The sequence below is a fragment of the Crassostrea angulata genome, chromosome 1 (genome assembly GCF_025612915.1).
Source record: "Crassostrea angulata isolate pt1a10 chromosome 1, ASM2561291v2, whole genome shotgun sequence".
Lineage (NCBI taxonomy): Eukaryota > Metazoa > Mollusca > Bivalvia > Ostreida > Ostreidae > Magallana > Magallana angulata.
The window spans coordinates 4,239,901-4,255,716 of NC_069111.1; the positions used below are offsets into that span (position 1 = coordinate 4,239,901).

The 15,816-nt window shown below is 34.9% G+C and overlaps 2 protein-coding genes across 3 annotated transcripts; both read left to right on the forward strand.

Annotated features, from left to right (window-relative positions):
* The first annotated feature begins 5,257 nt into the window (after positions 1-5,257).
* LOC128174260 (uncharacterized) lies at positions 5,258-10,986 on the forward strand. Of its 2 annotated transcripts, none has more exons than XM_052839855.1 (10): positions 5,258-5,392; positions 5,949-6,593; positions 6,752-6,832; positions 7,199-7,366; positions 7,503-7,584; positions 7,954-8,159; positions 8,266-8,433; positions 8,649-8,785; positions 8,880-9,219; positions 10,280-10,986. In XM_052839855.1, exons 1-10 carry the CDS (start codon positions 5,350-5,352, stop codon positions 10,375-10,377), a joined length of 1,968 nt encoding a protein of 655 aa, XP_052695815.1. In that variant the 5' UTR covers positions 5,258-5,349; the 3' UTR covers positions 10,378-10,986. The 2 variants fall into 2 exon arrangements, with proteins under 2 accessions (XP_052695815.1, XP_052695820.1); XM_052839860.1 differs by having other exon boundaries at positions 6,764-6,832.
* A 2,384-nt stretch (positions 10,987-13,370) lies between these two features.
* LOC128174472 (transmembrane protein 18-like) lies at positions 13,371-15,340 on the forward strand. Its single transcript, XM_052840024.1, has 5 exons — positions 13,371-13,535; positions 13,871-13,988; positions 14,387-14,441; positions 14,591-14,684; positions 15,028-15,340. The coding sequence occupies exons 1-5, from the start codon at positions 13,464-13,466 to the stop codon at positions 15,130-15,132; spliced, it is 444 nt and encodes a 147-aa protein (XP_052695984.1). The 5' UTR covers positions 13,371-13,463; the 3' UTR covers positions 15,133-15,340.
* The last annotated feature ends 476 nt before the right edge of the window (positions 15,341-15,816 follow it).

Consider the following 15,816-nt stretch of genomic DNA (forward strand, 5'->3'; position numbering starts at 1 on the left):
GTATAAAAATTAAAGTAGAATAACACATCATAATAAAATTGCTGACCTCTGATCGAAACGACATTTCGTTTCATTAACCGGGTTTTCAATAGGAAAAACCATGTTATTGAAATGATGTAAATGGTGGGCGGGTAAGGGTACCCTTGTTGTACGGATTACTCCTCCTACAGTTTTCAAGATTAGAAATTGTTGTTTTGTGGATCAATTGTACTTATATCAGGTGAGCATATTGCTAGGATTTTGATTCCTGATTATTTATGAAAAAAATACCAGATGTTGAACTTAGGAATTTTTTCGCAGAATATTGCCCCTATTGTACGGATAACTCCTCCTACACTTTTCAAGATAGGAAGTTGTTGTTTTGTGGATCAGTTGTACATATATCAGATGTGTGCATATTTCTTGGATTTTGATTTCTGAAAATTTATTTTTAAAATACCAGCTGTTGAATTTAGTCATTTTCTCGCAGACTTTCTTGCAAATTTTACAGGCTTTTAAAAAAAGGTAAAACATGAGAAAATTGCTTTGATTGACAAAAACACATTAAACAAACAATGAAGTTTATTATACTTTCATGTTAAATACTGAAACTGATTGGTTAAGACGCAGTTGGTAATCCGTTCTATTACCCTCAGCGTTAGCAACACACTTGGCAACGGGTAACACAACGAATTGTTACATGCGCGTAAATTATGCACGTGCGGTTCGCCGTAAAATTCACTTCATTTCTATATAAAACTAAAATTTTCTTAAAAATTAAGACATTAAATATAATAAAATTAATAGTGCCTGTTTGGGAGGGTAACTGTTGAAATTGACACCCCAAGACAACCATTGTCAACCGACGCGAAGCGAAGGTTGACAATGGTTTTCGAGGGTGTCAATTTCAACAGTTACCCTCCCAAACAGGCACTATCTATATATTATTATACTTTCATGTTAAATACTGAAATCTGATTGGTTTAGACACAGTTGATAGTATATAAATAGTGCCTGTTTGGGAGGGTAACAGTTGAAATTGACACCCCGAGAAAACCATTGTCAACCGACGCGAAGCGGAGGTTGACAATGGTTTTCGAGGGGGTGTCAATTTCAACTGTTATCCTCCCAAACAGGCACTATTTATTTTGTTATACTGAATGTCTTTTTAAAATTTTTAAGAAAATTTTACTGCTTTTATATAGGAATAATTTAATTATGGTTGTAACGCGGCATTTGATTGGATAGAAAAATTTAGTTAAATTTGTATAACCTGGTTTGCACGTCACAAGACACGTCACAATGCACCAACGTACCAATTCACTTGACGTTACGTTTGAATTTTGAACAGATTTATATCATTTTTAAAAGTAAAACGGACTCAATTTGTACAGCAAATTCCAGAAAATTAAATTATAAGAAATGAACTCAATGTATACCCAAGTTATACTCGTATAACCTGGGTTGGAGCAATTTACGCTTTTTTATAATCCGCTTCGCGGATTATAAAGCGTAAATTGCCCCAACCCAGGTTATACGAGTATAACTTGGGTAGACATTGAGTTCATTTCTTAAATAACGTGAATTCTACAGCGAACCGTACGCGCATAATTTTCGCGCATGTAACATTTTTTAATGTTACCCGTTGCCAAGTGCGTTGCTAACGCTGAGGGTAATAGTTAATATTATTAACTGCGTCTTAACCAATCAGATTTCAGTATTTAACATGAAAGTATAACAATCCGTTCTATTACCCTCAGCGTTAGCAACACACTTAGCAACGGGTAACACAATAAATTGTTACATGCGCGTAAATTATGCGCGTACGGTTCGCCGTGAAATTCAATTCATTTCTATATAAAAACATTAAAAAACATCTCTAAAATTAAGACATTCAGTATAATAAAATAAATAGTGCCTGTTGGGGAGAACGCTTCGCGTCGGTTGACAATGGTTTCCTCGGGGTGTCAATTTCAACTGTTACCCTCCCCAACAGGCACTATTTATATAATAACATCTTAAAATTTGCAAACATTGGAATCTACCATTTGGTTGATAATAAGACTAAAATTAAATGAAATGTGAAAATTTTGTCGGTCATACAATATAGGAAAAAATAAAGTAATTCTTTTAAAATGATGGACATAAAGTTTGTTCTTCATTTAAAGTAAACAGAATTAGAGAACAGAAAATATTTGACACATTTACATAGTAACCAACATAACATAACACAACATGTTACTCAACAAAATTTTATTTTGAGCCTTAAAAAGAAAACAGCTGGATTTTTCTTTTAATGGAACATAAAAAAGACATGACTATAAATGCACCGGTGTTTTCGAATATACATGTATTATTGTCATTTAATTCATTTGGAGAAAAATGTACGTGTTACACCACTGATTATTATATTTTACCACTGACATAAAATTAATAAATAAGAGATAAGTGTGTTAAATTTTGTAAAAAAAAAAAAAAAAAAAAAAAAAAGAAAAAAAAAAAAAAAAAAAAAGAAAAAGAAAAAAAAGTAATTTCTATTTTGGATTGCATTTAAAACATGATAAATTTGCCCTTGGATAAAAGTTTTCGAGCCTCATTCTTTCATAATATAAAGATAGACACACTGTTACACCACTTATAGTCAGTTACTCCACCGACAGAAAAAATGGCATGTAGACGTTTGTCACATAAATTCACTCATTCTTTGATGTCATATTTTTTTTTACTATCGGCAGCCACACACTTTCGTCCACCTTGTACCGATTTCCAACTTTCGTTAGCTCATCAGTCTCTCAAACATCATCAATACTTTACCAGCCCATATTAATCATACATTTTGGACAATAGAATTTCTTCAATTTTCTCCCAAATCAACGCATACAACGGTCGTACCCTTCCTCTTCGTCTGTAATATTTTTTTTGTTGAAGCTCAGCTAGCATTTGTTACCTTTAAACATTTGAAAGATTTTATTATAACATAAAAGAGAATGTGAAATGTCAGTGGAATAGCATATCTTATAGGACAATATAAGTCGTTATTAAAAAATTGATTTTTTTTATAAAAAGTAAAATGTAGATAATCTCATTTCTTTATTCAAATAAATTTATTTTTTATGACTTTATAACTGCAGCATACAAGATGTCAATGGTGTAACAAATAATGTCAATGGTGTAATACTTCTCATTTTCTAGATTTGCAATCAAATAGCCAAGCTTTCTTTATTATGGAAGTGTCTAACTTGTAAAATTGATAAATAACAATTTCTCAAAATGCTTAAAATATAAGTGAAATGGAAGAAAAAGTATAATGATTAAATAATGTCATGTGGTGTAACAATTTTGTCGGTGGTGTAACTACAATTTTTGGTTACACCACTGACCGTTGTACCACCGATGTATCTAGAGTATGACCCAAGAGATCAGAAACTACACAAAGCCACATAGCCTATGTTATAAGGTGATAAACATTGATTATTTGTGTGAAAAACTTTTTTGTTCTTTCATAATAGAAAACCTTAAATAGCACGTTAACCCACTGACACAGTTTGCATTGTATTTTTCTAAGCATATATACTAACATTTTCTGTCATATTTTCACTCACAATGTTGTCATCACTGATACATTTATCTTTTTAGCAGCAGTGAATGGTATCACTATGATATGGGGAATTCCAACTATGGTACATTATCATTTATATAACTTCATGTATTTTAAGAAATTTTTAGATAATTTTCCTTGGTTTAGTTTAAACAATATTTTTTTTTCAAAATGAAATAGGCTCGGACAGTATGTATTGCCTATTTGGTCCTCGCCTTACAAACAAGGTCACAATAACATTGTGTAATTAGATTAATAATACAAGTATGGTGCATGAAAATAAATGATGTTCAAACAGAAGAAGCATAGACAACAAAAATTAAAAAACACAAAAAAGAGAAAATTATGAAAAAAAAAAACCTTAAAGAAGTAATAAAATAAATAAAAAGACAGATAAATTGCCTTGTCACACCAATGTCAATATTCGAACATATATCTGATCAAATTCATTGTTTTAAAAAGAGACTTGTTAAGTAGCATAGCAGAAATTAAAATACAATGTTGTTTTGAATATTAACGGTGATTTTTGGAGTAAAACATCAATATTATTGAAGATATTGTAGATTAAACACGTTGGCAAAATTTGCTGACAACATAAATTCACTGATATCTCATAACAAATATTTTTTTAGTAAAATTGTCAGTTTATTTGTTCAACAATAAAGTTTCAGGTTTCTAAAATTCAATGGTACTGTAATTTTCCCCCTAAACATTTTTTTTTCCAACTTAAATTGACACTGACGCAAAGATTGCATATTATGATAATGACTCATATATACGAATCGATGGTACTCCATTTCTCTGGATTGGTAGTGTAATATCAGTTCGGGGTTGACATTGCATGATTATGGATACTGTTCTAACAAAAGAAAGCCCGGTTTGCTGACGGATTGACAGCTTTTCGCTTGTTTAAAGGCTTTTATTGACGACAACAGATAACTTACGTGTACACAAATAGCCGAGTGGATAATGTGTCGGGCTTGTGTTCCGTACACCCCGAGTTCGAATCCCGCATGGGCTTTTTCTTGTTATTGAATTTTTTATAGATATTTATTTTTATCTCCAAACTGCGGGGTTTTTTCCCGCTTATTTGACATATGTACAGTTTATTTATCATTATATCTTTCAAAATCAAATAATTACTGTTAATTTGAGTGACTTTTTCCAGGTGTGTTATTCCACCTTAAAAGTCAGAGGTTTATTCTGAGCACTGTGTGCATTGAGGTCGCGTCATGATTCATTGGGTGTGAATCTCATTAGTTTGATTCAGGTCGTTGTATCTCCCTATATCATCAGTGACCCTGCTAATGCAATTGTTTACTTCGCCTGCTGATTTACTGAGTCATCTAATGAATGGTAAATCACTGCCATCATGGCTCGCAAGAAAAACTTTTTAGTTAAAATTGAAAATGGAAAGATTGGAAATTCATTCGATTTTTAAAAGTTCTGAGAATAAAATATGTTCAAAGCAAAATATTTTTTCTAAGCTAAAAATTAATATCTTTAAGTTCAATTATTCCGGCAACTCGGGGCGGAGGTAGGGGTTGAATCTCAGCTAGCCGGTATGGTTTAAGAAACACCCCCCCCCCCCACCCCCATACACACACTCCTGTTAAGCTTTTTTGCAGTTTGCATAATTTGTCGAGACGCGGATGACTGCTATTATTTATTTCGATCCATTAAATGTAGCGGAAATCATTGATTACAGCGATATCAAATAGTTGTTTTGTTTAAATTCCTGACATTATGAGTAGAGTGCACTTGGAAATAAAATGCTAATTATTCTACTGATATTTTCTGCGATCCAATTAACAGGTAGGCAATCGTTATTATTTTTTTTTTTTATGCTAAAAATTAGCAGATTTGAATCTTAAGTTCATGGCGAATATTGTAAAATTTGCTCTTTTTTACAGATGATAAAGAGTTAATGTTTAAATAGAGAAACATATTATCTATACCTTTTTTTGTGAATTTCGTACCAACATTTGTAAAAATGGATCAATGCCATCTAAAAAGAGAAAGAAGTTCGCGAATTGAGTCCACAATATTCGATGACTTTTTTAAATGATATGAAGCAATTTTCAAATGATATGGATGTAGGTGAAATATTTTAATTACAATTTTGTCTGTACGAATTTTTGAAATTACAAGATTATATTTACATTTTCCAGTGTCTTTGCCTGTGATAACACTACGTATCGATTTTGTACTATATAATACATAATACAAATGACACCAGATGACTTTGTAAATGGTATGAAACAATCAAATGATATGGATATTGGTCACATATTTTATTTACAATCTTGTCTGTACGAATCTTTGAAATTACAAGATTTTAGAGAGTTTTCTGACATTGTACACTTGGTAGATTCCTGGTGTCGGCCTACCGAGAGAGCGGACGTCGTGTTTATATTTGAGGAGTCCTACAGTATGGGCGAGATGGTATTCCCCAGTGAGTGGGACTATCAAAAAAGCTTCCTGGCCAAAATAGTGGACCAGATGTACATAGACCCGAACAATGGCATCCGTGTAGGGGGCGTGACCTACAATAACGAGTCAACCGTCCGGTTTTACCTAGATACCCACACTACGAAATCCGACATCATTGATGCCATTCTAAATATTGGCACAACCCGGAGAGAGAGTGTCTATGAGAACGACACCGATCTCGTGTACAAGGGGCTGGAGACGGCCTATGACTCCGTGTTCTTGTCCAGCAGGGGGGACAGGGCGGACGCCCCCAACTATTACATATACACTACGGATTATATATTCCCTGATGATGACCCCTACACCACGGGGCTCAACATCCGGTTCTCAGGGGACAGCTACATCTGGGCTCTGGGGGTGAAGTCTGCCGTTACCCAGTCCGCTCTGGTCCAGTCGGTGGGTTCGGACGGGAGGTACTACACAGGCTCCAGCTTCCGAACCCTCAACACCGTAGACCACGCCAAGGAATTCTGGGAATTATTCCGAGGGTGCCCCTTGATAGACCCTTCCACTGGAATATACTGTGAGTTTCTAAAAGACTACTAGTATAAATTAAAGAAGTTTGATTAACCGAGAAACGTACAGTTACTGTTTTATTTGCATTTGTAATATTTTCACCTTGGTACAGTGAGTTTTCCTGGCAAGATTACTCTGCAGATCCAACACGTTGGTCTGTTTCAGATTGTTTTTCAGTTCCTCTTCTTTACTTTGAGGACCCAGCTCTAGCAACATCTAGCACCGAGACTTGCGAACAGGATGAAGGTATGTCTCTCCTTAAAGTCACAACAACGTTGTAAACCCCCCCCCCCCACACACACACACACTCCCACACACACGAGCAGAAAGTTCCTCTTTGTTTTCTTATTGATATTAATCAATTAAGAAATGTTCTGTCCTTTATATTGTTTCATTCCTCAACATCATCAGTAAAGAAAATATTTGTGGTCGATCTTGTTAAAATATATCAGTTATTAGATTTACCCTACCCCCCCCCCCCCAATGCTTTCCAAATCACTTATTGTTTTGTGGCTATTTAAAATATTTTTGATAAATCCAAAGTTCAACCACCAGTTCAAAAGCATCTCTATAAAGTTTCCTGACAGTAGATGTTTGTATTTCTTTTACTAGAAATGATGTTCTTGCTGCAGGATTCTATGTTTGAGATCGACTGTTGTGGGATCATCACGGCCTGGGAGTTCTATCCCTGTGCCCCGGGGGTGGTCCAGTTCATGGTCTGGTCCCTCGTATCTGGGTCAACGTATGTGCTGAAGGCTATACAGGAAGTGCATGTGACAGGTAGGTGACTAAACAAGGGAGGATAGGGGACGATGCCAAGTCTTAATTGCTGAATTACTCACCCTGTGATACTTATGTAACAACTTTTTATTTTCAACTGTAACCGAATGCTGAGTTAACTTGTGTTTTGTTTCAGTTGCAGACCTTGGAACCTCTGTAAACTACACGATTCCGGAGGAAAATCGCATTGCTATCGTAGCGGGGGACAGAATTGGATGGTATGTGGGTCGGTGTAGAATATTTCTGAGAAATATCAGCCCTTTTTAAATGAAATTTCGTGTAATAAAGACTTCATATATTAATTGTTCAGTGAAAGACTGGATTGAGGGTTATGGCTAACGAGTTCCACTAATGTTCATGACAGAAAAAATAAGTAATGCGGTATCTTGCTTGCATGGTGTTTGATGCAATAATGGTTCTTTTCGCCACCTCTCCTACAAGTCAAAGATCTTAAGTTCTGACATTTTTTCTACAGGATCGCCAATCCTTGCAATTGACTTGAAAATGATGGTTGGCTGTAAAGTACGATTGCCATTTTTGTTAGAGCAATGCACGTACGGTACCTAGTTAATTTTTTTTTTTTACAGGAGAACCAAAACAAAGAACATAATATCTTATCAATCATGTGACTACCAGAAAGATAGGTACTGTCCCCAAAACACTTACCGCGCCAAGTTCACGGACGAACCATCCGAATACATGCAGTTTGATTGGTCGGAACATTTAGTTAATTCCTCCCACGTAGAAAAATTACCAAATCGAGGTTACACTCTCAAGGTGTATGCAAACAACAGTGAGTGTACCGAATTGACTCCAACAAATTCATCAGTTGTAAAAGTATGCCTACATTGTACAAAGTAGCATTTGTGTTTCACTGTCTCACCATTTCTATTTTTCAGACACTCAAGTATCGTTTGATGAATCGTATTATTTGACGTCAGCAGCTGATCATTGGCCAATAGGAACGCGCTTTACGTCATTTGAAATTTTAGGACAGGATTACAAGGAAAATGTGACGTTTTCATGGATCATGGAGAGTCCCTACATATACCTGAACGAGTCCTACAGTAAGAACAATTCAGTACCTTACGGAGAACCTTAGGGAGCTCTGTATTTGTCGTAAAATGTTCCTTATAAATCATTTTCCACAAATAAGCAAGTGGCAAAACCATACAATTCTTTCAGATTATAAGACACATTTAGAAATTCAATATTTCTGATGTCAATTAATTTGCCATTGTTTGCAAGTTTGGTTTTAATTAAACAAGAACCTGTCTTACAGGGAGTATACAAGTCGGGAGGGCGCTGCAGCGAGCAGGGAGACCCTATGGAATGTTGGGATATATAGCCCAGTTACAGGTGGTAGACACATGCAGGCACACTTCCACCGCAACCTTCAGTGTCGAGACTTTCAACAGGGTAGGTGACGAAGAACTATTGGTACATGTATATGCATGTTAACTTACCTATGTGTACACGATTGATAGAAATCTGTCAATTCCAAACATTTCAGCCCCCAGTCATTACCAATTTGCCAAAGGAGATGTCTGTGTTAGAAACACAGAAAGGGGATGAGTTCTTGTATAAAGTGGACGTGCATGACCCCAGTGTGCCCCCTGACCCCGTGTGCTGCACCCTGCTGGAGAACGCGCGACCTAAAACTGTGAACTTTGAACTCAGACATAATGGGTCCGACTACTTATTATACACGTTTAATGAATCCGTATTTTCCTATCATAATATCAACTCCTACATGTTAACTGTGTGTTGTGAGGATGGATTTGGAACAGTGCAGGGAATAATAAAAATTGACGTCAAACAGGTGAAAGCAAAAATATACTACAAACCACCGCGTAAGTTTATCACCTGAGTGTGTTGTTTGTCCAGTCTAGTGATTTATGCTGTCTGTTCGATCCTGGTTCCAATGCATGTTATGTTTTGTCTCCTCGATGCTTTTGACTGTAATGACTTCATTAACCTGTGTCTGATTTCTGTTGGGTTTTTTCAGGCTTTTCGTGTTTAGTTTTTGTATTTTGTTTTTATCTAGCCTGTTTATGAAGTGTACTACATTTATGGCTCTGTTGTTGTTTTTTTCTATTCTGTTTGTCGCATTTTTCTTCTGTGTTTTCTATTTTATGACGTGTGTTGTTTTGTTCCACCCAAACAAACACATATCAAAATCCCTTAAAAATCATATCAAACTCACAATTTCATGCTTTTTCTCTATGATTTAGACATGATTCATTATAAAGTTAAGGCTATTGTTGCTCAGGTGAGCGATGTGGCCCCAGGGCCTCTTGTTGTATTTTCTAGCCTGTTCATGAAGTGTACTGCATTTACGGCTCTGTTATTGTTTCTGTGTTGTTTTTTCTATTTGTCGCATTTATGTTCTGTGTTTCTATTTTATGTCGTGTGTTGTTTTGTTCCAGTTGGTATACTAGTAGATCTTGTTTCTTATACGTTTCGTCTCTTCCAACATGGTTCTGACATTTCTAATTGTTTTGTTCTTTCCAGCCTATCTGTTTTTGATATGTGATGTCTTTGTGTTGTTTTTTAGTCTGGTTTTGATTTTTCTGATTGGTGTTGTCTTTTCTAGCCTTTATTATTCTGAATTGTCTTGCATTTCTTTCATCCTGTTTCTAAATTGTGTTGTCCATCCGAACTTTTTCAGACCGGGACCTACAGACTTGCAGCTAGTCTTTTCCAGTCTGTTTCTGATGAGTGTTGTCTTTCTGTTACATTAAAGTTTTAAAATTCAGAGAATTTAAAACTATCTATAACAATTTAAATTGTTATAGAAAGTTTAAAATTCTCTGAATTTTAAAACTTTAATGTAACATTTCCCCAGACTTTTTCTGATCTATGTTATCTTTTACAACCTGTTTGTGATTTGTGACTGTTTATCTTTTTTAGCTTGGTTCGTCATCGCAATGGTGGCCAGCCTAATCCCTATCTCGGTCCTGGTGACGTCAGCTTGTGTTCTTCTTGTACAGACATTCTTCTTTGACTAGGGATTTGTCTGGCGGGGGTGGTGTTACGTGTATGTACCTTCTATGACGTCATCACCACCCACAACAAGAACTGTCTCTCGTCAGTGATTGGGGGGGGGGGGGTGTATTTCCCTATTTTATCTGTATACCATTGGTTGCAATTTCATAGATGTCAAAATGTTCTATTTATTTATAACATATAATTATATGTTTTTCAAGGTTCAAGGTTATATGTTCTCATGTTATGTACAAATGTAGATGTCTTTTTATTTTTATACTGAAAGCTGATGTTCCAAGATTTAGCTGTGAAATCTCTATACATGCCAAAGACAATTGTTTCTGTTGTGAAAAAAAACCCTATCATTTTTATTCTACCTTTGGTGTAATTGGTGTATTACACGAAAATGTGTCTTTGACGTATATTTGTTAATTCATTTGCCGCTACACGTATGTTTGTTGAATATTCCCAATCTAGTTCAATCACTATCATCATTTCAATGTTTATATCAAAAAGACATTTACCCTAACTCCTCTATCATCAACAATTTTACTGTTCAGGCGCCGATTGGATGTCATTTACGCTATGTTACGATTACATATACTGCAATATAATATACTAAAATAAAATATTTCAACAAAACAGAGTTTTGATACTTATTATTTTAAATGTTTTAATACTTATAAACTTCTGGAAATAATTGTACACACAATCTGAACAGTTTTTCAAACTTGTGCAATCTTGATCATGGTCAACATGTAAATATGTGATAAATATTTATAATGAATATTTTGCTTATTTTTCTAGTAGTTCTAAAGTGACTAAGTTCAAAAATGTGAACAATGAGTGCAGTATTTTAATTGACTAAGCAAACCTCGTGGTTCCGTGTGTTTGATGAAGAAAACAGATAGCATGGACCATGGGCTGTTTATGTCTACGTGAATCACTCGGGGGTCGCCGTGTGTCACTATCATCACAGAGTGATAAAATGCCAGCACTTTGTCCGCGTTTAATTGATCGGTAATCCATAGATCTATTCTGAGCGTCGATAGATGGACTACCTGTAAATACACGTCCACGTATGAACACACCCGTAAATATACTCGTCAGTTGTCAGATCTGGACAATCAGGGAGGAGATACGTGCATGTCGTATTGGACAGTCACATTAGTTGTCGCAATAGTTTAGGTGTATGTTTTTTGTAAGCCTTTTTCTGTTGTCCGAAAAATATGACAAATATTGGGACGTGATGTCATTTACTTTGGATTGAAGTTGTTGAAATAATGATAAAATTAATTAAATATTAATTGCGTAATTTTAAAGCGCACCAATGATTGTCAGTCCTATATAGTTGATATACATGTGTATTTGCTTGATTTGAAATATGGAATTAGATACTTAAGGGCTGAATGGATATGGACATCAGTAATCTTTAGAACACAAGAGGCCCATGGGCCACGTTGCTCACCTGAACAAAATAGCCATAATACGATCAGCTTTATGGAGTCATATAAAAATATCTGGAAAGTTTCAGCTTTTTGTGTACCTTGATTTCTGAGGAGATTTTTAAAGATTTTCTTTTATGCATTTCTGTGTAAAAATTCGACTCCTTCCATTGTGACCCACCCTGTCCCCAGGAATAATGATTTGAACAAACTACGATATATCCTAACTGATAATGCTTCCACACCAGTTTCAGCTTTTCTGGTCTAATTTTTGCGAGAAGGTTTTTAAAGATTTTTCTATAAAAAAATTTGACCCCCCCCCCCCCCCCTCATTGTAGCTTTACCCTACACTTAAGGATCATGAATTGAACAAACTTGAATCTACCCTACCTGAGGTTGCTTCAACACAATTTTCCGCCTTTCTCGTCATATGGTTTTTTAGATGAAGAATTTCCAAAAAAAAAATTAATTATCTTCCCTTTAAAGAGAGCGAGGCCCTTCAATTAAACAAACTTGTATCTCCTTCACTCAATGATGCTTAGTGCCAAATTTGGATGAAATTGGCTCAGTGGTTCTGAGAAGAAGTCAAAAGTGTAATTAAAAAAGTTTCCATCAGACGTACGGGCGGACAGACAGGCGGACGCCGCACAAAAAGTGATCAGAAAAAAACCTCTCTTGAGCTTTTAGCTCAGGTGAGCTAAAATCTCTTAATAAAGTAATAATATAATATATTTGATTCAATTCTAGTGTGACAACATTTTGGTTTTTTTTCTTTACAAAAATCTATCAATCAATCTACCAGTCAAATAAATCTAGTGGATCAACGGGGTAGTGCAACTTATTATTTCAACTATACAAACTTTACAAATATAGTTTTAAAATCATAAAACTTTCACAATAAACGAAGGAAAGCAAAGTTCTGCTTTTGGACATGTATACAAATGATGGCATTCTTTGTTCAAATTTTAGAATAGGAGTACATACATGTACATAAACAGTTGAATGCAAAGTTTTGGCAAACTACATGTAGATCGATCGAAAATTGATCCCTAAGAAGTTTGGGGTCCTTTGAGAGGAGGTGCGGGTTCTGATTTATAAAAAAAATGCCTTAAAAAGTTACTAATTTTTGTTTCAATCCCAATATTCAATTCATAAGTCATTCCAGAGCGGGGCGGCTATTGTCTCTATATTATACTTTCCGGGTATTTTCCTATCAGTTTTTTTTTTTTCGGGAATAACAGCTAGGTAAACACGCACTTTGAATATGGTAAATGCATCATTATTTGTCTCTTTAAGGGTTGATTTTTGTCCTTTTCTCCACGGGGGCTCGGTTGTCAGATACTTAATTAGTAGTGCATATTTGTTCTTAAAACATTTTAATTGGTAATCTTATTTATGTATTTCTGTATAAAACATCTACAAAAAATACACCTTTTTAGCATAATTGAAACATGGTTTCGTTTAGTAAATTTTGTACTGCAATACATAGAAATACATAGATTACCAACTTCAAAGTCTCTGTGTTTTTCTCTTCATCATCCTGTCTTCAATGGATCGGGTTCGGTATACAAATAATAATGAAAGTGAAAATAGCTCCTAAGACGTCGACGTGGGTAACACAAAACTAATGCGTAAATGTTATGTAGAAACTAAATATCTTAACAATGGCAAGTACAGGACCCGAGAGTCCAATCAGGACTGATGAGATAAACGATTTCTTCACCTACATCGCCTCGGTAAGGACTCAAATGACAAAGTTTGGACACAGCAGGGACTTGCTAATGATTAATTAATGTTGATAAAACATCTTTTAAGTCTGGGATTCGGAAGGAGCGTAACGTATAAAGTATTAAAAGGACATTGTACAATAAAAATGAAGACAATCGCTTGCAAATAGCATGAATGCTTATGTAACATATCAAATTTATCATGAGAGATTGTGAAACTCTCAGCTAGTGTGACTGAATCTTGACAGTGAGGCAGCAAAGTTTAGTTAATTATAGCTTAGTACCCCGTTATACAAATATGGTACCTAGGGTTTATTATGTGGAATCGTATTTTCCTCTTACAGATTGATTGGACAGAGAAATGGCTAATTGCCTTGGTTATGTTCCATTTTACTTGTTTCTTCTTGATTATTGTGACACGTAAAAGTGGATTACTTCAGGCCATCATATTTATTACTTTGCGTAAGTACTCATACATGTACTACCCTACATAAGTATATACCATAAAAAGTTTATTGATCAGTTTAGTGCATCATTAGTTCATATATTTTCTTAATTTGAGTATTTAAGGCACGCATACTATAAAAACTTTTTGGACTAGTTTTGTGCATCATTAATTCATATATTTTATTAATTTGAGTAATTTATGAACTCGTACTATAAAAACTTCATTGACCAGTTTTGTGCATCATCAATACATATATTTTCTGAATGTGAGTAATTTAGAAACCAATGAATAGTTCTACAGTAAAAATTTCTTTTAAAAACTATTACAACAATCCATCCCTTTAAAATAACACATTGGCTATACTTGTATCTTCAAATAAGTTTTTTCCTTTACCTCATCGTATCTTTTTCAGTTTTGTCCGTGTATTTTGCTGAAAACTTAAATGAAATGGCAGCTAAACATTGGCAGTAAGTGCGATTCATTAATATTACAAAAATCAAAAAGTTTTTTGCATAAGGGTACATCTCTTCTCTTTTAAAAATCAATATGATACTAATTACAATACAATTATAATGGTACATTTATTACTATCAAGAGTACATGCATGTATTTTTAGGGTGTTTACCAAGGAGCAGTATTTTGACAGTGATGGTTTGTTCTTTTCAACTGTATATTCCACTCCAGTGCTCTTCAACTGCTTATTGTTGTTGGTAAGAGTTCTCTCCCCTCCTGTACTGATATATACATATAGTATGGAACCATTTTATATGGGTCAACATTTGTAAATTTTGGGGGAGTAAATATTGCCCAAATGTACATCCCCATTAGTATTGACATGCTTTACAAATATTCAGGGAAAATTACAATCCTGGGAATTACATTCCTGTAAATTTTGAATATTAAAACCCGAAAAATTGTTCCTCTTGAATTTGGCCGAATCAATTCTGTTTCAACAACACCTATGGAATAGTTTTTGTGCAAAGATAATTTTTTACATGTCTTGCTATTAATGCTGTCGGTCCAAATTATTCAAGATGTATTTTTGTCTTCTAGTTTATCTGGATGTCTAATTTGGGAGCAGCTGTTTCTGAAATGAGGCAAATGAAAATGAATGCCAGAAAAAAGGCAGAGGAAAGAAAGGAGAAGAAAGAAAACTAATAATAAATCAACCAAATACATATAACACAAAAAGATACTCATTTTTGCATGCTACCCATGGATTAAATATTAACTGCCTTTTTCGCTTAGTGGTATAGAAGCTACATTGTAAATAAGGAGGCAATCTCAGGTAATAGGTCCTACAACCTCTTGGTTTGTGCCATAATAACCTTGTAGTGGAGTGCAATAAAATTTTAACGTCTTGAAATTGTTGTTGTCATTCAAAAACAATGTTTTGTTTGTAAGCATGTGAATGCAATCACTACCAAGGTAATATTTTTTTTTGAAAAATGAGCGCCCCTGTCAGCAGGAGCCCCATAAGTTTGTTCCATGTCTTATTTCTCAAGTCTGGAATACATTTTTCTCCCCCTGGCCCTATCTGGCTCAAAATCACCCACAGGGTGCCTTAATGAAGAGGCTGTACAGTGACCCTGAATCAGTTTTAGATATTATATGCTGAGGTAAAGAAACATCTCTGTAAAATCTTTGTTTGGAGCAGATTTCCTCTACCCTTGTCTCTGTCTGGCTCAGAGAGTGCCTGGAAATAAGAATTTTAAGTGACTTTGAATAAAGGTATCAGATCCTTGGACAATGATGCAGCAGGCTGGTACAAACACATTAAGGAGGCTAGCATTCCAAAAGAGTACCAGTTACCAGTTCAAAACCAATGTGCGAGGCGTCAAT

What these genes read in the sequence shown, in the direction of transcription:
- LOC128174260 (XM_052839855.1), top strand. Translation starts at nt 5,350, where the DNA reads ATGCTAATTATTCTACTGATATTTTCTGCGATCCAATTAACAG. An exon ending in CCCTTCCACTGGAATATACT is followed by an intron (nt 6,594 to 6,751) that starts GTGAGTTTCTAA and finishes GGTCTGTTTCAG; the next exon opens with ATTGTTTTTCAGTTCCTCTT. An exon ending in ATACCTGAACGAGTCCTACA is followed by an intron (nt 8,434 to 8,648) that starts GTAAGAACAATT and finishes CCTGTCTTACAG; the next exon opens with GGAGTATACAAGTCGGGAGG.
- LOC128174472 (XM_052840024.1), top strand. Translation starts at nt 13,464, where the DNA reads ATGGCAAGTACAGGACCCGAGAGTCCAATCAGGACTGATGAGATAAAC. An exon ending in ATGGCAGCTAAACATTGGCA is followed by an intron (nt 14,442 to 14,590) that starts GTAAGTGCGATT and finishes ATGTATTTTTAG; the next exon opens with GGTGTTTACCAAGGAGCAGT. An exon ending in TCAACTGCTTATTGTTGTTG is followed by an intron (nt 14,685 to 15,027) that starts GTAAGAGTTCTC and finishes TTTGTCTTCTAG; the next exon opens with TTTATCTGGATGTCTAATTT.